The 24,923-nt window shown below is 35.6% G+C and overlaps 1 protein-coding gene across 28 annotated transcripts in view; it reads left to right on the top strand.

Moving 5' to 3' along the window:
• Positions 1-24,923, top strand: part of AFDN (afadin, adherens junction formation factor) — a 116,088-nt gene that overhangs the window by 56,651 nt on the left and 34,514 nt on the right. For 20 of the 28 annotated variants that reach the window (XR_010997415.1, XR_010997417.1, XM_068185189.1 and 17 more), the window contains 10 exons: positions 2,001-2,062; positions 2,929-3,134; positions 6,826-6,846; positions 7,589-7,734; positions 9,970-10,064; positions 11,994-12,259; positions 12,745-12,888; positions 14,044-14,242; positions 15,864-15,967; positions 17,402-17,488. Coding sequence is in view for 26 of the 28 variants with exons in the window: in XM_068185189.1 (XP_068041290.1) it covers positions 2,001-2,062; positions 2,929-3,134; positions 6,826-6,846; positions 7,589-7,734; positions 9,970-10,064; positions 11,994-12,259; positions 12,745-12,888; positions 14,044-14,242; positions 15,864-15,967; positions 17,402-17,488 (1,330 nt within the window). In the remaining 2 variants the exon portion in view is untranslated. The remainder of the gene's footprint in view (positions 1-2,000; positions 2,063-2,928; positions 3,135-6,825; positions 6,847-7,588; positions 7,735-9,969; positions 10,065-11,993; positions 12,260-12,744; positions 12,889-14,043; positions 14,243-15,863; positions 15,968-17,401; positions 17,489-24,923) is intronic. The other 8 variants (XM_068185192.1, XM_068185178.1, XM_068185187.1 and 5 more) reach the window with 1 other exon arrangement.

Genomic DNA, 24,923 nt, shown 5'->3' with positions numbered 1-24,923 from the left:
CCATCCTATGGCTCCATTATTTGTTGAAGGGAATTCCTATTAGGGTACTTAAATAATTGATTACTGCATCAGTTCCTAGACAACTAATTTACAGATAGAATTAAATTAACAATTTTTAAAGAATACTTTGTGTTAATTTGCCTCTTATGGCCAATTTCCAGAAGTCTGTGAGCAATCTTGAGTTAACATCAGGTCTCATCATTCGTGACAGATTGTCTCTCATTGGCTGGGAATCCAGTTCCTCTATTTGTGCTGAAACTGATCAATATCATTTTGTTCTAAGGAAAATAAAGTAAATCATCAGCTGAAATCTGTCACTGGTTTACTAGCCAGTTTGTTAAAATATTTCTATCTCTTAATACCATCCTGATAATGAAAGATTAAAAATTTTTATGGAGTTGTCACTATTGTTCCATTTTCTAATACTGTGTATTAGTAATTTTTCTATGGAAGTCATTAAGTTCTCAGTGAAGAAGCACTTTTGACAGTGTTTCAGTTGCAGTGAACAATTAATTAATTTTAAATTTATAGCAATAAAAAGATAGAAAATATATAAATTTACACACCAGCTGGGTGCTCTTCATAAAGACAACATGCTGTCATGTTTGAAATGTAACTGAAATGGCAGAAATTTGTGTACACACTGCCATGCTGTGCCTGCTATTCCTTAACTTCCAAATCCCCCAGAAACTGGATTTGGTGAACACTTCTTATTATAAGGCATTATCTAGGTGGCATAACCTGAGTTCTCTGCTGGTTTAAGGTTTTACAAGTTTGTAAAAAAGCAAGCAACCAAACCCCCACCAAAACCCAAATTTTTGGATTCAATATGCTAAAACTTAGTTTAGATCTTTTGACATCAGCCATCAAAATTATATTGTGGATTTTTACTACAGGAGATACGACACTGAAAGCCTTTATTCAGTTATCTCTGCCTTGTGGCATAACTAATAATCTTCAGGAGAACAGTGTTAATATATTACATTCCTTTCTTTATCAAAGTTGTTGGGGAAAGTAGAAAGCTGCCTGTTGTGTTACATGTGGTTAAAATTATTATTGCAGGCAGAAGATGTTAAACTTTTACTCATTTCCTAAAAATAGGTGCCCAACTACAGAGAACAGCTCAGGTAATCTTTGCTTAAGGCAGTAATGATTTATTAAATTAGGAAAAGGTTTTTCACTCGGAGGGTGGTTGCTCCCCAGGGCAGTGGTCACAGCACCAGCCTGGTAGAGTTCAAGAAGCATTTGGACAATGCTCTCATGCACATGTTGTGACTCTTAGGGTGTCGTGTGCAGGGCCAGGAGTTGGACTAAATGATTCTAATGGGTCCTTTCCTACTCAGGATATTTTGTGATTCCGTGAAAGACAGACTTAACCTTTTGCAGGCACCAGAAAAGTCAAATCTCTGTTCAGTTTTCTACTCTGTGATTTCTCTGATGGGTTCTGGTAAGAAATAGCTCTGCAGTCAGTTTCAGTGAGGACAGTTCTGGGGCTGATTGCTGTTTCTTGATGTAATGTAGCAACAGCTAAGTAGGGACTGGGTTTGATCTCCTTTCCCTCTTTACCAGAAAAAGGTCAAATAGGTTGACTAAGTCTTCATAAATTTTGAAGGCACGAAAGGCAGCAAAGTACATTTGTTGTAACCAAGTTGATGTTTCAGGCAAAGCTTCATTGAATTTCTTTCATGTGTCCATGAATAATTTGTTATTTGAATCCTGTAAATGGCAGATGGCAAACTGATACTATCAGTCTGCTGTGCCACACACAAGAGGGTGCTCATTAATATCACAGACTCCACAGTTCAAGTCTGTATTTTTATTTGTTGTGTTGCTGGCAAATACAGCTTGAATGATTCTGGAGGAAAGGTAAAAAAAGTGTCATCCTGTGGAAGATTGTTGTGTCAATATTTGGAACCAGTGTATTTGGAGAAATATGTAATTTTACAGTAACTAATATCACCCATGTGGATTATTTTTTTTTCAATTTTTCTCATCTTTAGATCTCAGGATACCCACGGACCAGAACTGATACTGCCTGCCAGTATTGAATTCAGGGAAAGCTGTGAGTAAATAGTGAAGTTACAATACTAACCTGTTAATGCATTCTTCTATAGTGTAATATTTCAGTCAGTTTGAAAACTTAAGGGTGATTTAAGTAAACATTGAAAGAAACTATGACTATACAGAGGCTAGACAGTCTATTAGTATAATTTTTGTTGTGAGAGTGAGCAGATACTTTAGATATTGAGGCATGTTCATGCATATCTTAATTCTGATTGCATTTCAACTCCTTTAGATTTTCAGATTAAATGTGAAAAAATTATAATCCGATCTCCTCGAGTACATTGGATTCATTGTCTTCTATGTAGTTCTCTGTGTCTTGTGTAATAGATTGCATCTTGGTCAAAATCCACTTTCTATAAAATCTGATTAGGTTTACATTGTTATTTAGAGTTTAATTTTTAATTATCTTGGTGCGCAGGTTTTTAAGGCCTCAGATCTGGTAGCAAAATAACATACTAGAGATTGCCCATACTTCAAATATTCGAAACTAAACAGATTTGTGGGCAAATAAAGACTGATTTTATTAGTATGAGAGCTTTGTTGGAGTAAAATGTGCAAGAGAAATCTTCCATTTTCCTGTTCCCTTGAAGATGCAAATTTTCAGTAGATAGGAAATAGTACAGAAATGTTTCCCAATGATCAGATTTTCGGGCTTTATATGGAAGTGTTTTGTTAGTGTGTCTAACACTATGTACTGTAGTACATAATAAACAACTTAGAGTTCAAATTCCCGTAAGTTGCTCCCCCTTCCTCTTCTTTTCCCAAAGATAATACTTTATGCCTCAAGTTATGAAATAGTTTTCTTTCATTTTCTTCCTGTCTTTGGATTTATGACATACTGTTTCTTTTCCTCTTTGTCTGCAGCTGAAGATGCCTTCTTATCTGCCATTATAAATTACACAAATAGCTCGACAGTTCATTTCAAACTGTCACCAACGTATGTTTTGTATATGACATGTCGGTATGTATTGTCCAGCCAATACAGACCTGACATCACTCCTGCTGAGCGTACTCACAAAGTCATTGCAATAGTCAACAAGATGGTGAACATGATGGAAGGAGTGATACAGGTGAGTTACTCTGCCAAAATAATGTCAAGGGAATTACCTACATTTTGTTGATAATGGAGCAAACTTCTTAGCCTTTTTCTTAGTCTGACCCTTAATAGTAGTTGATTAAACAGTAATACCTGCACTGACTGCCCTTATGAGGGGCAGTCATAGCTTTTATGTCAGTGGTAAGAAACTCTCATCTGAGCAAAGTGGGAAGTTAGGGAGTGGCTGTTGCTCTGAAGATTATGTTCCCTGACAAGAGGCGACTCTTTTCTAGAAGGTAAGATCTTTGCAAACATTTCTGGCTGTGAACCCTTGTAAAACAAGTTGGATCAGCTTATTAAAGAATACTGTATAAGTAGCATTTGTTTGCACTGATTGATACTTGAAATGAACGTATTAAAAGAATCATGACTTTTAAATTCTGACCCTATCACTTTTACAACTTTGGTAACCATGAAAATGGTTGGATGTCTTGAGCATAAAACAGGACATAAAACTTGGACATCTTGAACCAAGCTGACACAACTGCTTTGTAAAGAGAAATACAAGTTCTCAGATGTTCCAACGTTTTTATTTGTAGTCTAACACTCTTGCTGCTATATGTGCAAGACTTCTACAGAATCACAGGGGGAATTCTGTTTTGTGAAAAACTGCAGGATAAGATCCACTGGGCTGTCTGTGAATTAGACAATACCTTGCATTGTGTACCTTGCATTGATAAAACAGACTGGTCATTTTCTCAAACAGGAGTGCTAGTTCATGTATCCTCAGTAATTAATTAATTAAACTTCTTTGTCTGCAGGTTTTTCTCAGAAGAAAAATTGATATCTGTTTCTGTATTTATTAAAACAGGTGTGTTCGTTGCAATTAGTGCTGCTGGAGTAGCAGCAAGAACCCTGCTGCACTAAGTGCTGTACAGGCATAACAAATGTGTCAGTCCTGCCTTAGAAAATTTACAATGCAAGTGTTACATAACAGCTTGATTAAGGGAGAGTAGGAAACTAAACAGGAGTGGCATGAAACTTAGAACCAAACTAAAATTGTTCAGGTTTTGGAAATATTTTATTGAAGTTTTCTGCAGGGGAATGTTAGTTCTAGACACCTGTGTAATCTTATAGAACAAGCTCCTACATTTCACAAGAAAGATTGGGAGGAAATGCTGTTTTTGAGGACACTTTGCAATAAGAAAGTAAGATTTGCCTTTTGTGTACATTTGAAAGTTGATCAGAGACTGAACAGCAGTTTCCTTCTGAAGTGAAGAACTGGTATGTTGCTTTGAATCTTGATGTCACAGTCAATGGATATTTGATGAAATTGAAATGGTATCAAAAATTAATATCAGGCCCTTTTATTAAAAAAAAAAAATCTCTGTGGAAGAGAGGAGACTGGCTACAGGGGAGAACATGAACTGACGAGAGCCTGCACAGCAGCAATTCAACGGCTAGAATGGAAAGTAAACAGAAGTAGTCTTCAAATATAAACTGGAAGTTACAGGTCTGAATCAAAGAAAGTCACTCAGTTTATAGAACTAATGTATGCTAGTTATAATGAACCTAAAAAGACCTATAGTGACAGAGGTGGGTACAGTGGGAAAGCAGAGATAAAATTTTCTATTCTTAGTGTTGAATGGCTAACGAGGTGGCTGCTAGAAGATATTAGAGGGGTGGACTCAAACATCAGTTTGATTTGAAAGAAATCAAAGCTAGAAAGTAGATTATCCTGTGAAAAATATTCATTTACTGCACTGAGAATGGCTTCCCAAGTCATGTGCAGCCTTGTGGTTGTAAGCAAATGTATTTTCTCTAATCCCGCTAATACAATTACAAAGCTGTTAAACCCAGCTGTTTGTCTGGACTGTCCTTTGTGAAAGGCCATGTCTACAGCCTTGTAACTTCAGCTGCATTCTAATCTCCAACCTAAATATTATGGAACACATCAGCAAAGAAGCAATATTTGTGGTTTGTGAAAGATGTTGCCTAGTTGGAAGAAATTAACTCCAGGAGAAGAGGAGTCAGAGGTTGCATAAAAATTGGAAGGAGGTTCATTCAAATGTCATAGTGAAAGGAGCCAGAGGAAAGGGGTGGGGGGAAATGCACCCGGGGCAAAAGAGAGAAACTTCAGTGAATTTCAAGGTTAGTAGGCTGAAGGCAAAGAAATACATTGATTCTAGGGACCAGTAAAATGTCTTTAGCTTGGACCTGTTTTAGTGGAGTAGAAACAGTACAAGCGTAGCGAAGTCAAATTACTTCATCTAAGGTGTAACGTAAGTGGTTATATTTATGGCTGCCACAGTCAAATTACCATGTAATAAGTTGTATCACAATAGCTTTTTTGTGTGTCTCAAGCGTAAAGCATTCCTGCATTGAAGGGCATCTGATGGTGTGAGAGACAGAGAAAACAAATGAGTGGCAAGTGGGGAGAGAGGCACACAAAAAAGGAGTGAGAAGGTGCACAAACTCCTATGCTGTATTGTGGGAGTAAATTAATGCCTGAGATCTTAAATTTCCCTGCCTAGATCAGAAAGCTATCAAGCCTCTGTGAAGTTACTCAAGATGTATTTGCTAACAAATTAAATTTGTGACCTCATATATAGTATTTATATCCAAATATTATATATGACTTTGTATGAGGTAAATATAAAATAGGAGAGATCTATGAGAAGGCTCAGTGCTTTCAATAAAAAAACAGGATTAAAAATTTAGTTCATATTAAAAAGCCTTTTTTTTTTAATCCTTTTTTTTTTCCCAAATCATTCTGTGGCATTTTTCATCCTTTTAAAATTTTAACATTTATTTGTTGAAGGAGCATTTCCTTTTGTTCTGTGCCAACACATCTTCAGTCAGTTAAGAGTGAAAAGGGAGAGGAAACAAAAAAGCAGCAATTTGGTGCTTTGAGCTCTAAGTAAAATTAAAATAGTAACACCTCACATATTTGCATCTAAGCTCACTGTGTTGCACGTAGGGGAGAGTGGTCTGAACAGAAAGCAAAAAATAATTAAGAGCTCAGTTCTAAATAATCAAACATCTGGTGGGTTCTTTTTTTCCTTTAACTCAGTGTAGCTTTTTAGTTACCAACATTTAAGAAACATAGCATGGTATTTAATCTGACTCTTCTGTTGTTTCAAACAGTCTTTTTGTTCTTTAATTTGAAAAGTCATGTATTAAATCTGTCCTAGGTGTTCTGTGTATTTTGTTTGCTTTTGAATGTTGTTTGGGTTTTTTTTGTTTTCATTTTGAATGTTGTTGTTTGGTTTTTTTTTCATTTTGAATGGGGTGGTTTCTGTTCCCTCTTTGTGTGTGTTTGTATATTGTCTCTATTGCAGCAGTGTGGGCAAATGGCTCCCAGGATCTGTTGTTTGGATGGCTAGTTACCCCACTGCCTGCAAAAATTTCTGCAAGGTTTCTCTGGCACACTGAGCATGGAATAACCAGTCTGGGATGGCAGCTAGTTTAAGGCATTAATTCCTTGAATTAATTGTGACATGTAGGCACTTCAGTTCATAGCTGTTGTGCTACTGGTCCTATTAAAATAATTAATTTTTTAGAAGGAGCTCAGTTGCATTGTAGCTACTGATTAATGCATCTGTGTATAACTGTGAACATGTGTTGTACCTTCATATTTAGTGTTTGATTTCTAAAGCTTTCATGATTGTTCACAAGTTTCTTTCTTCTATTCTGTTTGATTTCCTTCGTCCGTTTTTCTCCAGGAGGTAGACCAGGTTGATCAGGTAGGATATATTTGCTGGGAACTGATCCTAGCTATGTTGGCTTAGCTCAGTTTCTCATGCTGCTTCCATATCAAAATACAATACTCAAACAGCTGGACTTGAACAGTTCATAACACTCATTCAGCAACTGGAACATGCAGTACTAAAATCCTTTTTTGACTTTGCAACTTTTACGGCATTCCATAATTTCTGCTTAACGCACTTTAATGTGGATATGAAATGACCAAAGTTCTTTTTCTTCCCTTTATTTTCTTTTTTTGTTGTTTGTGGTTCCTATTCTTTGGATTTCATCTGAGGTTGCCTGGCCTGGCATTTGTGGTCGGGAGATGGTGAGATAGATCAGTACTTGATACTGAATCACATGGTATCAAAGCCAGTGAGCGCAGTATCAGTGTGGCAGTGGGCAGCAGTGAATATGTGCTTAAAAGTGCACAGATTACCAGATACTGCATCTGCTAAGCTCTTAGCACTGTGTAATTAGATGCTTACACTGTGGCTTTCATTGATATGGCTATTGGCAATTTATTAGCATTTCATGAGTTCAGTGAACATGTTCAAATTGAACGTAGTAGTTCCAGCAATTGCGGTATTACATACAAACATTTTGCAAATATCTGGTATCTGAGAGATGTTTGGTGAAATGGGATGAGGTACTGGTCTATCTTTTGGAGCCTTTTTAAGCTGCCATGCTGCATCAGAAAATTATTTCCCTGTATTATTTCTTGCTTCTTTCCACTTACAGAAACAGAAGAATATTGCTGGGGCCCTTGCCTTTTGGATGGCAAATGCATCTGAACTACTCAATTTCATAAAGCAAGACAGAGATCTTAGCCGAATTACTGTGGATGCACAAGATGTTTTGGCACACTTGGTTCAAATGGCATTCAAGTAAGGCTATCAAACTTCAATTACCATTTTCTTTGTTTCTGTGATTTATAGAACAACTTCACATTTTTGCCAAATTTTAGATATTGCAATAATATCCTTTGAGTATTTTTAAATACCTGAGAAGAAAACTTAAAAGAACAGCCTAGACTGACTTCTTTAGACAGATGCCCTGTTTTATGAATATGGATCACTGAGTTGTGCACGAATTTCATCTCTTAGATGATCTTGTGATAGCTGAGCATGACAATGATAATTTTAGGGAAATTTAGTTTTTGTTGATTGCTTTCTTTTAATTTAATGTGAAATTATGAAGAAAGGTTAGTTTTGCTGTTAGTATGTAAATACATAGGCTTAAATATTCCTGGATCTTTAATGAATCTTGTGCCCTTTAAGGGCTTCTAAATATAATCTACTTTCATAATTATCATAAATAGCAATTTTCAGAGTGACTTTTTGCACAGATTTTTCTTATAAAAGGAAGGGCAGGTTTTGGTTTGGAGTAAAAATCAAGCTATACTTGTCAGCTCAGGCAATTACAATACTGATTAAAGGAAAAATTGAACTAAATAACCAAATGGGAAAGGAAACCCTCAGAGGAAAGTGTCCTTGAATAAAGATAACAATATTGGCTGAGCACAGCATTAATCAAAAAGAAAGGCTTAATTTTTGTTCATATGCAGACTTTTCCTTCTCCCCAAGCCACTACTGAAAAAGTATTTCACAGCAAATTTGCCAATCAGAAATTAATGTTTAGAGATGTTCCAGTGTACCTTAGGTGACTTAGACTCAGCCTACTCCCACTTGTAGGATGACTATTTTAAGTACATTATTTTCATTTTTCTGTAATATGAAATAATGTATTGTGTGCTCTTTTTATACTGTGACGAGACTGGGAGACCTAGCCATGGTTGAACAGTTTAGCTTTGAGGGGCTGCTGTGTTTCTCAGAAGTTTGTGTAGTTTGTGAAACCTTGTCTTTGCTTTCAGAACTTCAAAAAGGTTTCAGGGGAGCATCAGACTCCTTTGTACGGATTCCCACAGATTCCTTTTTTTTCCTGTTGGTAAATTTTGGGCAAGCAGGGCACAGCAAGTAGCTGTTTTGACAAAGACTTTCAATTTTTTGTAGCATCTCTAAATCACCAGTTGTTTAATGAAGCTTTGCCTTTTGCCACAGCTCAGTGTCTTGAGTTGGTGTCTTAAAATAATTTCCTGCTACTTTAATTGGCCGGGTAGTCATCAAAGACAGAATATTGCTGTGGCTAGGAAGGAATCGTGCCGTATTTCTCTCCTTACATTATGAGCAGTCTAGATGCAAAATTAATCTTGAATTTTAGCTGTGTGGATTTTCCCTAAGTATAGTGTAACATGGCAGATTCCATATGCGTGTATTAAACTTCTGGAGACCCCGGAAGATATACTTAGAAGGCAAATAAAAACGCACAACTGAAGCATGAACAGAAAGAAGTGCTGTGGAAATGTCACCTGATGGTAACTGGTATATTTCAGGACTGGTTGAAATTGCCATGGATTTAATTTCTAGCAATTGTATTTCATTAAAAATGTTTCCAGTGAAACGAAGGGGCAGTTTTAGAAAGCCATGAAATATTTTCTTGTATACATATGTTTACAATCTGATTCCTTTTTAGTTTCAGTTCTTAACAGAAAATACGAATTAGCAAAAACAGAGTTAAAGAGAATGTTTAACTATTTGAAGAGAAAGGATACTGAAACAGATTTTCATTTTGGGGTAGTTAAAGGTAAGAGAAATAAAAGAATCAAAAATTTCTCACACAAAGCCCTAGGGTCATTTCAGGATTTTGTGTGTTGAGTCACAACATGGAATTTTTTTTTTAAGTGCTACTCTTGCTAGATTTCAAAACAAAAATCTATTTCTGTTTGGAAGAAATTATTTTTCAAACTTATGGAACCCAAGATTGGCCTGACAGCATCTCTTCGTGTAGCATATGACTGTCTCTTACCAGTGTGGTAGCAATATCGCATGTAAACATCTGTGCTTGTTCCCAGATAACCTAATTGTTTGTCCAGCGTTTGTAGAAAACATATGGGAAAATTGGTCTCTCAGGCCTTTTAAAAAGTATTATTTGGTTTCCTATAATCATATTCATAACGCAGAAATTTCAGGAATCTTGTAATTTGTTAGAACTCTTTTCTTTAGAACCCTTGTAATGAACATGTAGAGGATTTAAAATTCACTTTTTTCCCCATTCCCTTCCAGGTACCTGGTTCATTGTCTGCAGTCAGAGCTTAATAACTACATGCCAGCATTCCTTGATGATCCAGAGGAAAATAATCCTCAGAGGCCTAAAATAGGTTAGACTACTTGATCTCTGCTGAATTTCGTCCCTTAAATCTGTATCCTTCTAGTGCCAGGGATTCTGAAATTGGATGCTGTGCTGCAGATGCAGTCTTGCAATGCTGAGTGCATAGGAAGGATTCCTTCCCTCTGTCCCTCCTGCTAGCTGCCCTGCTGCTGACTCAACAGCTAAGTGTGGAGCTGGATACCTTTCAAGCAACAACACACTGTTCAATCACATTCAACTTGATGTTTACTAGGATCTCTCCTTAATTTTCATCAGGGTTGTTTTCTGTTCAAGTATCACCTGTCCTGTGCTGCTGTTGCACAGACTTACTCTGTCCCACATGCAGGACTTGACAGTTGCCTTTGACTTTTATGAAGTCCCTGTCATCCCATTTCTCCAGCCTACTGAGGCCCTTCTGAAAAATACTGTTGCTCTTTAGCTTATCAGTACTTTTCCCCCTCTTGGTACCATCTGTGAACTTGCTGAGAATGTGCTCCATCACATTGCTCAGATCATTAATTAAAGGCATTAATTAAACAGTATCAGTCTCCCCTCAAAAAGTGAGGGAAGCCACTAATCTGTGATTGCAACTGGACATTGTATCTGCAAATCCACCAAGTTCTATTGTCCAGCCATGTGTTGCCATCAATTTATCCAGTCTTCACATTGGCAGTTTCACTGTAGAGATGTTATGGGAGAACCTGATCAAGAATCTCCTAGCTACTAAGGTCAGGCTGACTGGCCATGTAGATTCCTGCCAGAGTTCCTGCTGTGATACTTGAAACATGATGCTTGCCACCAGAGCACCCTGCTCAATGTGGGCTATCACCCTGTGTTTGTAATCCTGGCTCAGTGACTGTGCTCAGACTTCTGATGCCTCAATAACTGAAGGAAAAGTGATCTGTAGAGCAATTAAACAGAGCACTCTGTTGAACTATGAAAATTTCATAGATACTTTCTGGTACTTTAGGTATTAAGCTTTCTGTTCTTGCATTTTCTCCTGCTTTGATCCTTTAAGGAAGACTGAAGATGCACTGTTATGTTTGTAGCACCCTGTACTGTGAGAGTACTTCTGGGGACACAAACCCAGAAGATGCAGGAAACTGATACTGGAATAAAAGCAGATGCTGTTCTTATTTCAGTTATTTTTGAGCTGCATTATATATTTCTTATAACCTGCAGATATTTTTTTCAGACACAATCCTGAGTTTCAATTCTAAAAAAACTAATGGTCTCTTCAAAGGAGATTTCTGATTAAAAGTATTGCTTTATAGAAGACCTGGAGATAAATGTGTTGCTTCCACTGGGAAGCATATGAGGGTGTTTGCTCTTGGTGATGCTGATAGAAGTCCCTGTTGTTTGTTAGCTAATACTGCAATGGAGTAATTGGAAGATGGGATTTTGAAGTGTTTTAAAAATCTGATGTCTAAACAGAAGGTGCATTCTACAGTTTAAGTGCATCATACAATGCAAATATTAATATAATACTAATATAAAAACTTCAGCTAACATTTCTGAGTACAATTTGATACTTAGAAGAAGCTATGGAATAATTGGAATGTGTGTTGAAACAGTAGAATATAAAGGTTGCATAGAAGAACAGAATATGAGCTTGCTAAAAAAACAAATAGAAAAATCAATTTACTGAATTGAGAATGTGATATAAACGATGGGTATAGCCAGTTATTTACTTGTATGATAAATATTTTCCCCAAGAATTTATTTTCATTTCAGGGGTTACATTCCACCTAGCATTTAATGTTGCTCTATGTTTAAAATAATGGACCAGTAAATGTATTTTTGAAAGACTATGTAATTAAATACACATAGATTCCACCTAGCATTCACCAGCCTGACTTAAGTGTCATTGTGTTACTGCCTAAACCAGCTGTACTCTGCAGTTTGTGAACATGAGTGACTTTTTGTTTTATTTCTATAGATGATGTGCTGCATACCTTGACTGGAGCCATGTCCCTGTTGCGAAGATGTAGAGTAAATGCTGCTCTGACCATACAGCTCTTCTCCCAGCTGTTTCATTTTATCAACATGTGGCTTTTTAACAGATTAGTTACAGCCCCGGATTCAGGGTTATGTTCACATTACTGGGGAGCTATCATGCGCCAGCAGCTTGGCCACATTGAAGCCTGGGCAGAAAAACAAGGTTTAGAATTGGCTGCTGATTGCCACCTGAGCAGAATAGTACAGGTGAGTGTATTTGTGATTGACACTTCTCACATATTCATTTATTCAAAGACAATATTTGCCTATGCTGTGTTCCTAGAAAATAGCATGTGGACAAGTATAGCTTGTGTGAGTCAGTCCTGGAATGCTGAAGTAGCATTGAGGTAAAGACACAAAACATGTTTTCAGTATTGTTAACGTTTAAGTTACAAGCGAAATTAATAGTGAACACGGGTGTTAAATTTCCATTTTTAAGACTGAGCTGTGACTATACTGAACAGAGACAGGAAGAGTAGCTGAAAATTTGATAAGCTTCATTTATGACAGATTTAGTATTAATTCATCTTTAATGTTTGTTTGGGGGAGGGGGCTTTTGATATTGCTTCTGTTACAAATCTGTCTTCTTGCTTTCTCTTTTCCTGTCTCTTATCTAAAGAACATTTAGACACAAAGATTAAAGTTTTATTCTGGTTTGAATTTGTCATCTGGGACTTTTTTCTCCCCTCTAGGCAACCACATTGCTTACCATGGACAAATACTCACATGCAGATGTTCCAAATATTAACAGTACTTGCTTTAAGCTGAATTCTCTGCAGCTACAAGCCTTGTTGCAGAATTATCACTGTGCTCCAGATGAACCACTCATCCCAACAGTAAGTCTCTTCTATCACTCATTGTCCAGTTTTAACATACCTGAGATAAAAAAACACCGGCTTTGAATAGCTATCTTACCTTTGGTGGATGTACTTCACTGACTCAAGCAGGGTGTTAACAAGAATCCCTTACGCTGAGTTGGAAAGGAAGGTACCATTCCATGTTGCACATATTCAGAAAGGTGTCACTGCATTACACCATTTATAATGAAATACAGAAAGGTGCTAGAAGAGAGAGAACAGAAGCACCCCTAATATCTGGTTCTGTGTAACCAGAAGAAACAAAGTTCGATAATTTGTAGAAATCAAGGGAAAGCATCAGAAACACACTACGTGTTTTGACATGTGGGATATAAATATTGAGGGATCCTGAATCCCTTCATACTGGCAGCAGACAGGTTGTCCTTTGATTAACATATTGATACCTGGAATTTGTGTGTGTGTGTATATATATATATATATATATATATATATATATATATATATAAGATGGTTTTGGGACTGTGTTTTTTTCTTGATATTTAAGATGACTGACTATTGGAAGTTTTATCCATGGCAAAATTCAAAAGACAGCTGTGTTACTGCAGAATTGTAAAAAAGACTCTTCGTGTAAACTCTGACAGTTCACTGATCTCAAAACAAAAAAAAAAGGCAGAGGTAGTCATTTATATAGCTGAATGCATTGTGTACAAAGTCCATCTTTTATTAACTTTGGATGCATTTGTTTATTAAATCAGAAGCACTAATGCAACAGCCCAAAAGGTGTTGGGGAACTGGGAGGAGGAACTTGTAGTTTGAAGATGTTTTTATGTATTGGCTACCAAACTAAAAAGTCTTTTGCTGAAGAACATTACCTATATTACCTGTTTACACATAGGTAGAATTCCATAGTTGCTTGGTTTTTAATGAATAATATATTAAAAACAAGCACCACAGAACTGGAAAATACTGAAGTAAAAATAAGAGCTTCTGTCTCATTTGCTAATACAGTTATCTATGGGATTTCATAAAATAAAGCAGCAGTGTGCTGACTGTACATAGCAGAGCCAAAGAACTTGATTTTTCTTGCAATCTTAGCATCTTCTTAATGTGAGGTTTTTTAGCTTAATAAAATGATCTCTTTGTAGTAACAATGTCTTTCTGCCTTCTGTCCAGGAACTGATAGAGAATGTAGTAACTGTTGCAGAAAATACGGCTGATGAACTTGCTCGCAGCGATGGCCGAGAAGTTCAGCTGGAAGAGGATCCTGACTTACAGCTACCTTTTCTCTTACCAGAAGATGGCTATTCCTGTGATGTTGTCAGAAATGTTCCAAGTGGTTTACAAGAATTTTTAGATCCACTCTGTCAAAGAGGTTAGTTTATTTGTTGTTTTGCAATGATCTGTGTAGCAAACACAGAATGCAGAATATATTTTAGATAAGTGTAAGCCACTTTTTCTTTGTGTATGATTTAGTCTTTTTATACTGTGTTCTTCAAGTGTTTGCTTTTGCAAGCCATTAAAATTAAGGCTTTTTTTAATCCTTACCCTTTCTCACTGTCCCTTTCTTTCAGTTTCAAGGTCCTGAGTAAGCAGTGCTGAGCTACTAGAGCCTGCTGAAATACCGTTTTGCCTTTGCTCAAAAACTTTTTTGAGTTTAAAATTAATGTGAATTGAATAGTTAAAATCAATTTTTTTTTTACTCATCAGCTGCTTCCATGTAACAATAAAAAACCCCATGAGGTTAAAATAATTCTTTCACTGTTGATCAGTGTAAGAACTTATGGTTTGGGCATTTGTACTCCAACAGAATTTCAGATGACAAGTGGATGACAGATCTTGTGGTTGCATGAAATTGACTTAAACTTGTAAAAGTAAAGCAGGGGCTCTGTCTGAGCATTTTTAGTAAATGAACAAGTTATAATCTTTATTTGGTGCTACTCAATTTTATTAGAATTTCTTGATTTTCTGCCTAAAAGCAGTTGTTTAAAAAAAACAGGAATGTCAAGGTAAATAAGAGGCTATAGCAAAGGAGGCTATTGAAAAAGCAGACTCGCTTTATACGGCAGTGAACCTTTGCAATTGTTGCTTCCAACTTAGTTTATAGAAAAGCTATATTCTTGCATTTAAAAGAAAAGTAGGAAACTGGCTGTTTTGAAAGCCCAGTTAATAACAGAGCATGTAGTTTTGAGACTAAGGAGCTTTGTCAAATAAATTATTTAATTAGTAAGTATAATTCAGTTGCCATACAAATGGCTGTATATTTATTATAAGTAAGGTTTTTTTAATGCATATGTTCAAAATTTTACTTTTCGGGTATACCTTAAATTATGCTGGGAGACTTTTTGGAGTGAAACATTGTAAACTGAGTTGCTGAAAAATGGTCTTTATAAGGAGGAGAATATCATTGTTGGATGGAGTGATTAGTAATTTCTGTGTGATGTGTGTTCTCAGTGTCCCTGATTTAGGAGAAAATGTTGGATATTTCTGAACTGCTGTGACTTCTTTTTCAAAATTATAGGAATTTTTCAAAGAACAAAAAGTAAATCAAACTAAATACCTGTTAATTGCAGTGCTGCATTTAAAACTATATTGCATGCACACAGAGCTTCTCCTCTGCTACATCTATGCTGAGACTGGTTAGCTAGACCCTCTGCAAAGTAGATTTCTGTAGCAGTGTTTTAATCAGAGTTCTGGTAGTTTGTATTCTAAAAGATGATTAGATGCTTCATGTCTCTTCTGAATCTGGTTGGAAAAAGCAATATTTTGCAGCCCTGGACTTTCTATGAACTTGCAGTGTTTTTAAGTAATGTTTCTGAGAAGCAACAGCTATAATCTATAGGATTTTGTAGGTAATAGCATAAAATTGCAGCAAAGCCCATAATGGCATCTGAGATATAATATTTGACATGTTAATGAATATAAAAATACTATTTTGTTTTAATTAATTCCTTGAAAAAGTACCATGACTATACTGAAATTACTTTTTCTTTTAGGTTTTTGTAGACTAACACCTCATCCACGGTCACCAGGCACGTGGACAATATACTTTGAAGGTGCAGATTATGAAAGTCACCTGTCCCATGAGAATGCTGAGCTGGTAAGTATTGATTCAGTGAATAATTACTGACTGCAGTCTTGGCAAGGCATTGAGTTTTATGTGATTAGCTTTAGTCCTTATTAGGAAGAATAGTCTTCATTGTTAAACCTGTAGTTCATCAGTGAATTTGGTACATATAAGGAACTGTTGGGAGATTTTTTTAAGTCACTGTTTTTCTAGACTGTAGCATGATTATAATTTTCACACAAGTAAACTTTGTCATATTCCCCCAATCTGAGAATAAACAGTGAAGAAATTTCTTCTGAACACAGGCAAAAATATATATGGATATGGATCTATAAATAACTTAAGGAACTGCAGGCTGCTTTTATTTATAAATTAGCAGTTACCAACCAAATATTTAATATTAAGTTCTAGTCTGGTGCTTTTTCCCAGGAAAAAAAAAATCTTTAGTTTTCGTTTACATTATACTTACTAAAAAGGGTCTCACTTCAGTGCAAGGTAAGGGTTTTTTCTTTTCTGTTGTAAGGGTTTGTTTGTATGTTCTGTGATGGGTTTTTTCTGCTTGTCTGTTTGAATATCAAAGTTACCGAACAGCTTGGTTTTGGAAAGATGATGGCTTTATGTGAAATAATTTTTAGAGCAGCTAAACAGAAATAGCATCATATTTTAATTAGTATTTTCAGCTTAAAAACTACTTGCATTTCTAATACTTGAACTCAGTCAAAAAGTACTAATATTTTTTTAATTACTCTCCCTGGCTCATATTTTTACTTGTCATGGGTCATGTGGACCTTGTGGTTACATTTCAGTCTGAATACAAGCTAATGTGCTCCAACTGACATTCCTCAGCTAATGAAGATTGTGATGACAACTTTTTGAGTTGAGGAACTGGCAATGTTGAAAGATATTTAAAAAAAATACTGAACATGTCTGGGGACTCCAGCTGTATTCAAGAGTATTCAGAAGTGAAATTTTTTGGAACTTTATTTTAAAGGTTTGGAATGAACTGGCTTCTTAATAATTCTGCAAAATAATATCATCTTCTAGATGCAGCACTGCAAATTGAGCTCTCTGTGTAGATCACAGTCACCTTCGTAATAGGGGCCTATGGAGTCTGAACTTCAGTTTTCGTTGATAGTTACTACAGTTTTGTAGACTGGTTACATTTCGATTTGTGATTCATTAGTAATCTCTTTACTGAATTAAAGAAGGAGGAACAATGAGTGGACCTCAAAAGTTTCAGCGGTGTAGTATAACACAGCTTTAGTACTTAATATGAACCCATATTAATTAAATGTTAGCTATTCTACCTGTAAAATAGATACCAGATAGATTATTTAGGGTGTGAGACCTGATGCTCTAACAAAGTAGTTTTGCTTGTAATGAACTATTTTGCTTAGTTACTTTCCTAATCTGGCAGTGCATATGAACTTGTGAATTTTTTCTCCTTTTCCCTTTGCTATTTGATAGGCTCAGCCTTTGAGAAAAGAACCTGAAATTATAACTGTAACACTAAAAAAACAAAATGGAATGGGACTGAGCATCGTTGCTGCCAAGGTATGGAAGTCAGTTTGTTTAAGTCTCACTGAAAAAAGCCTGCTGTGGAAAATGTTAATGGAAAAAGTCTGTTTCCCTTAAGTTATTTGTGCACATTGTGTTGATCACGCTTTTATTCTGATTGGGAAATGTTTCTGTAAAACACACAGATGGGGACAATACAAGGGAAAACATAATATGGATGTAGTTATTATGACACTTCAATGCAAACCTCTGCTCCAGGTTTATTCAGTTTTTTCAGAGCCAAAAGTTAGCAGTGTTATTAAATGGAAATAATAAACAGGTGTATTTAGCACTTCTGCTGAAAGTAAAGACGTAAACACAAAGAATGTGTGTGTGGGTTAATTGATGAATAAACATAACAATTCAAATGTATACAATAAAGTTGGAATGCTTTCTGCCATGAAGACAACACCTTTTCTTTTGCACAGAGTAGAGGTGCAAGAATGGCTTTACTTTTGTTTCTTTACAGTGGAGACCTACAGCATAATAGCCAAAATTGTGGGTGTATGCTGTAGCTAGCAGCACTACATAGTAATGTATAGAATGCACATACAGCTCCAGCCACCAGATGGAAGACTCCACTAGTTGGTTGGTTTTGCTTTATTAACTGAATCAAATAGCAAACATAATCTTTTGAGTTTAAAACTTGTTATAAATTGTGCAACAGTGATACTGAAAAGTTTGTGTTGTGATTAGGTGGTATACAATAGATGGAAGAAGTCTTTCCTAATGTCTCTTCACTGTGTAGTATGTGAAACTTCAGAACACTGTGGTACTCCTTGGCACTCAGTGCATGAGCTGAAAACATGATTGTTTTACTTTTAAGTTACCTCACATAATTAATTGCTTCTAAACAGCACTGTTTGGTTTGTTTTTTGGTTTTTTTTTTGCAACCTTCACTCATTTCATAGTCTGTTCTTGAAATGGTAATCTTGCATGGTATCAGCTTTTAAGAATTATTTCTGATATCTGTAAAGGAATACATGGTGTCAGGTGTATAGTTCTAAACAATCAGCAATTATTGAGGAAACAGTTCAGGATCTGGAAAATGTAATTCAATTTTCTGCTCTGATTTTAGTGGAGTGGGTTAATAATTTGAGAAGCAAATACTTGTTCTTGACACTGGATTAAATATGTATCAAACTTCTGACTGCCATCTGCATTTCTGTTGAATGTTTCAAAATGTACCATGGAAGTAATTTTTTTTCACTTTACTCTGAAATCTAATTTCTCATCTAGAGTGAAGCAGCATATTATAGAGGGAAAAGTTTCCTTTTTCGTTGGAGCTGGCTGGCCTCTAGATGTTGATTTAACAATTGACATTTAGCTTCCATTAGCAGTATGTAAGAGTGTTACTGGTCAGTGTGTAAACGTGATCTGAAAGTTTATTACAAGTTATTTAATACATTTCATGAGGTCTGACATCTGTAAAGGAATACCTGATCAGTCATGGAAGGAACAGTTTTCACCTGCACACTTGCTGAAACACTCGTTCAGACTGTCATATTTTATCTTACTGCTGTGTGCTGCCCTAATATTGGAATTCTGATATAAAAACAGTTATGTTTTAAATCTTGCCCTGAAATAAGTAAGAAACAGATTGTTTTAGTTTTGGTCTATGTACAGTAGAAACTTATACTTAATATGAAGTCATCAGAATGTTCATTGGATAGAAATGATTATGTGCATTGTTTGAAACAAGTTGCTGTAGTAGTTAAGTAGGATTATTTTCAAGAGGTTCAAAGTTGCTTGCTGTGAGTAATTGTCAGCATGTTTTTCCTGTAATAGCCTTCATAAAAAAAGAGCAAAGAAGAGTACAAAGAATACACAAGCATTAATTTTCTCAATCTGGTCAGAGCAGAACTGCTTAGAGAATTGAGTGAGTGTGACGGAGAAGCTAGCAAGGGTTGGTGCATTTTTTCTTTCTATTCCTTAGATTGTTGATGTTTACTGGCATATTTTTCTACATGTCTCAAGTAGTATATCTTTTAGCAGTATAAAAGTTTAAATTCTCATTTTTAACTTTGAAAATGCAGAGAGAAGTCCGGTAGAGTATTAAAATTTTCTAAACATTAGCTGGATGGAATGCCTCAAATGAGAGGGAGAGACAAGTATAGAATAGATTCATATTTTTCTAAACTTTCTAATAATAAAAGGTTGGCTATTAGGTGCTCATAAAGTTGAAGCGATGAAAGCTCATACTTTCAGAAATGCCTAGTTGCTGCTGCCCTGCACAGGAGCCCAGTCTGATTGCTGACCCAGTTGTGTTTAATGAACTATTGGTTTCTACAGTGCTGCAAAAGGGCTGTCACAGTAGAAAATGCAGCTGGTCAACAGGCCCTGCTCCAACCAGTGAAGGACAACCCTCAATCTGTTTAGCTTTTGTTAGGAAAACAGTTCTTTTCCTGTGATGTGACAAAGTACTTGCTTTCAGTAACATATTGTGAGATTACGTTTGCATGTCAGTGCTGACTTGCCTTTCTTGTTACGTGTTATGGGGCTTCTCATACTTGTCATGGGCTCTGGATTGAGGTTGTTAACATGCAGCTTGATGATATTCTAGAGGTGGACAAAATGGGCAGATTGTCAGGAGATCATAAAGAAAAGTAATACCAATGGACTGCTTTTCTTCTACCCATTGCAAAAAAAAATGTGTGCTTTCTTAGTAAATCTCTGTTCATCTCTGAGGAAACATCTAAAAAGTTTGTAATCTAATGATTGAGTTTTTATTAGTTTTATGGTTTTATTAACTTAAAGTCTGTGCCAGTTAGTTTCTAATGACAGAATTAGAAATCATACCTTATATAATACCTTTACACCAAATGTTCATAATTATCAAGTGATTGTTACACCTTCTCTTCTGCAATCAAAAACCAAGGACTGAACTTGAAGCAAAGGTTGTACAAGCAGAAAAGGAATGCAGCTTGCATTGAAATGCTGTGCACCTGCTTATTCTTATGATAGAAGTATTACCTTGGGATACTAGGTGATTGCAAACATGCATACATTAATGTAATTAAAACCAAAAGAAAACCTGAAGAGGTGAGTCAAGGAGTATATGAAAGTGTCAGGTCCCTGTGTTGGATCCTCTTCCCACCTAGAGAAAGGTAAAATGTTTAAGTGCATTACTACTTTCTAATCACAACTACTCATAATTTATTTAATTAGGAGTTTTAAAGGCCTGCCAGGAGTGCCAGAGAGAGCAGCAATTCAGTGCATCACATAATTCACCTAACTTTTGTGTTATTCTGAGGCAGGACAGGACCTCTGAGCAAACATCTAGTTAGTGCATATGCTATAGGCAAACATAGCAGAGAAAACAAGTTTACTTATGAAACAGCTGTTATCTTCCAGAGCACTGTAAACAGTGTTGTGCTTGTTTGGGTTTTGTTTTATTTTTTTATAAATTGGAAAAATATCTTAACAACAATTCTTAAACTGAATGCTTTAAACCAATTTATATTTTTATTTAAAATTAAAGTGTATAGCTTCATATGTGATCCAAAAGAATAACTTCTTGTTCTGCCCTTTGGTAGATACTGCCTGTTTGCTTACAGTAATACTCTGTAGCTTTATTAGCAATAGCTTTTGTAATGGAATATGGAAATGTAGTTGGTAGGAGTGGTCGGGCATGGGGAACGGGGAACAGTATTGCTTTTTGAGGTTGTGTGCAGACTTTGGTTGCTCTAATCCTGAAAGATGTTTTGATGTTAAAAGCTGCCAGACTCCCAACCACATTGTGGTTAAGTTTTTATGAAATCCAGATGATTTGGAAGCTGCGTGTGCATGCAGTTTACTTTAAAAATATATCACTTTTTTGGGGCTTTCGCATGTGACTTCTTAGCCATCTGTGGGCCAGCACATTACTTCCTGTTTAATTTGGAGGTTTTTTGTCTTTAGTACAAAAGAGCTCCCTTTTTGTTTTTTCTAGCAGTTTTCAGAGTTTAATAAAGCCTCTAAAGTAAATGGAAGTCAGAACAGCATAACTGATTACGTAAGAGTCTGAATATTGTATTGGTTATAGCTGGTGTTGATAAATGCTACACTGTGTCATAGCATCGAGCTCTGAGTTATCTTGATGGGTATCTTGGAAAATCCAGCACACTAGAGCTGGTGGTTGCTGTTGAGGGCTGGAAGAGAAGTGGAGAATTGTTTTTTTTCTTTCAAGGATCTGTAGTCCCGGAGATCAAAATGTGGTTTTCTGTTGTTGGAAGAACAGAATCCATGGTAAGTCCGTTCAGGTTTCTGTTGGGACTGTTTTTCTCTGAAGTTTTACTATCCCTGTACTTTTTCCTGCTCTCTTGCCTGTTTAAACCTGCCAGTAGTTATTTGTTCATGTAGCAACTATGTAATACAGCATGCAGTTAAATATAGTCAGATGTTAGTAGCTAACTTTCTAAAATCTAGAAAGAAAAAACTAATTTTTAGCTTGTTCTTCATATGTACTTCTGAAATTTGTGGAAGTGACTATTAATATTTGAAGTTTCAGGTGTGATAACTACTGTTTTACTGTGCCAGAGCATGAATAGCATGACCTGTGATCTGTTTACTTGTCATATTAGTTGGCTTTAATCCAGGTTCCTCTAAAAGTCTGTTTTCCTATTACAAAATCTTAGTAGAATAATTAAAATCAATGTCCCAAGCAGTGTAAGATTTTTAATACTCTCTAGACCCTTCTGAAAAGATCAGAACGTTCAAATTCGTTGCAGTTAGGGTGTCTTATTCAACATGTTTGCAGAGGAGAGGCATTTAAATTCTGTTTAGATTCCTACTGCACGAAAGGAAGGATTCCCATGTCCTACAGGAACAATAGAGCAAGTTTTGTTGATTAATTTTTGCATGCTGGTTACATTCATTAGTGTATTATGATTTAGTTCTTTAAAGTATGGCACACTTCTACTTCTTGTCCAGTCATCTTTTAGTAATATCAAGTGAAAAAGTTACCTTAAAACATATACAAGGACCTTAAAATACATATGTATATGGCCCCACTGGCACATAAATCAGAGTGTATTTTCTAGGATTTTTTAACAGACTAAGTAGTGCTTACTGAAATAGTGTGATAAAGTGTTTCTTTTTTAATAGAAGCATTTTAAACATGAGTATGACAGTTCAGCAGTAAATACTTCAGGGAACGGACTTACTGTTCTAAAAACAAATTTGTAACATATGCATTATTTGGCAATCTTGTTTGTTCTTAAGGTTAAATTAAGTTATTCTAAGTTGCTTTAATTTCTAAACCACTGTTTGTCATTTTATATTTAGCAGTCAGTTCAAGGTGTTAAATTTAAGGAGGATTTGAGACTACAGGAATATCAATTTTAAAGTAAAATTTTTATGAAGGTTTTTCCTACAAATATCTTGTAGGAGATCCATGTAGAAGAAACAGGTTTAAACATTCATTTAATTATTTTTTCCCAAAATTGAAAATTATGCTTATAGTTAATTATACAGGTAATAATATACAAATGTGGATCTAACCTGTGTTTGCAAATATAGACAGTTGATAGGATTTTTTTTTTTTTTTTTTTTTTTTCACTTTTTTAGCTTTTTACATGTGTTCTAAGTCTTAAGATTTCAAATACCTCAGCATTTAAAGCCTTCTTGTGGCTGTGTTTTAAAAGTATTTAAGGAAATTTTTGGCCTTTCCTCCCAGCATGAATTAATTGAAATGTTTCAGTAATAAGGTACAAAATTTTGTGGAGGAGGTTTTTTGTTGGTTTTATATTTTTTTTAATGTTCAGTACTAAACGACTAAACTAAACTACTGGTGTTGCCTTAACAGGCTTCTTAGGAGGATCTTAGGGAAAATACAGTGTAATTCACATTTCCAGAACAGATTTCTCAGTCTCACAGAAATAAAATAGTAAAATAGTATGTAGTTTGCCAGTTTAGTCTTCATCATGAACAAATAAGTAGCTGTTTTGTTAGCAGTTTGCCTGGGCTTTGTTGATTCCTAACTTCCAGCAGAGTTTTTGCTTATATTTAGGTGCCCTGTAGATGTTGTAAAATTTTTTTTAATGCTTTTACGTGCTGTGTAAAATCTGAAGGTTATACCATCACAGTGTGATTGTTCTTCTTAGCAGCTGTGAGACTTCAGCTCTGCGCAAGTGGAGTGGATTTTGTCTTATTTATCGCTCGTATTTAGATTGATACTGCAAATATGTGACCCAGACATGTATTTTAGGCCTTCTGAAAGACAGTGAGTTTTAAAATTCATGTGCCATTTTCTCATTGCACTAATACCCTGTGTATGCAGGCACTTCTTAGCATGCCTGCTAAAATTGTAGTGCACATACACTGTAGCTAGAATTCTTGTACCAGGCTTAATTAAATTCTGGCATTCTAATAACTTTGAAAATTCTGTTTAAATACATGTTAATACAGCTTGCTTTTTTTTTTTCCCTATTAATGGAAAAGACTTTTGGAACTTAGTAAGTTCTGTGTTGACTTTGTACTGTATGAGTCATACTCTCAGTTGGAGTAAGAATTTAGGTGCTTAATAGTATGTGTTAGTGTACACACTAACAGGATTACATTGTATCCATCTGAAACTGCCGAGCCTGTATTACGTGGAAGTTAATGCTCTGGGTTTTTTGGGCTGTAATTTATCCTTAGCTATAAAAGCAAGTTCAATTTCTTTGAAAAAGTGCAGAGATAACAGGGTGGGTTTTTTTTTCCAAAATAAATTACCCACTATGTCTTGCCTGTGAAGCCTTATGCAGACATAATTGAGCTGAACCATAAGATCAGAACTGAGTTGCCGAGGAAGCGCATCATAGAACCTGCAGTACAACTTGTAGATTTGTACATAACTCTGAGTATTATTAGTGTGTCAGCGCTCCTGGAGTATTTATAGCAAATGTACATTAAAAAGTTAACCCTTGTCTGGTGAAATAGAGCTCAAGCAATGTATTTTCCTTGAGCTCAGTGACAGGTTTTTCTTTTGAAACAAAAGAGAAGTGGAATCAAATTAGCTCATGTATTTAATTTCTTTTTTTGAAAATTAAGAGTGCCTTTAATTCACTTGTAGTAGATCGTATTAAGTTGCAGCTTTTATAATAATAAAGAAGACTTCTTTTTTCAGAAAGGTTAAGAAAGACTAATAAACAGAATTTGCTTAGTCTTTTACAAATATTGTATATGAAACCTTTTGTATTTACTTACCACTTTTCCCATTTAATGAGAGTAAGAGTAAAGTAAAGTAAGTTAGGAGCTGTTGCATACTTGATTCCAGTCTTAGAATTAAATGTTAGGCCAGTTGCCTTCCTGGAGTGTGAGAGAAATCATGCTGTTGTAAATGTATATATTTCTGTTTAGCACAGAAGATGCTAGAGCTCTTTGTGTCAGTGTACCTGCTTTCCATGCTGAACACTTAAAATCCCCATACAACTACATACGCACAAGAGTACAGTATAGTATAATTTATTAA

This window comes from Anomalospiza imberbis, chromosome 3, assembly GCF_031753505.1.
Source record: "Anomalospiza imberbis isolate Cuckoo-Finch-1a 21T00152 chromosome 3, ASM3175350v1, whole genome shotgun sequence".
Classification (NCBI taxonomy): Eukaryota; Metazoa; Chordata; class Aves; order Passeriformes; family Viduidae; genus Anomalospiza; species Anomalospiza imberbis.
This window is presented reverse-complemented; position numbering and strand designations above follow the sequence as displayed.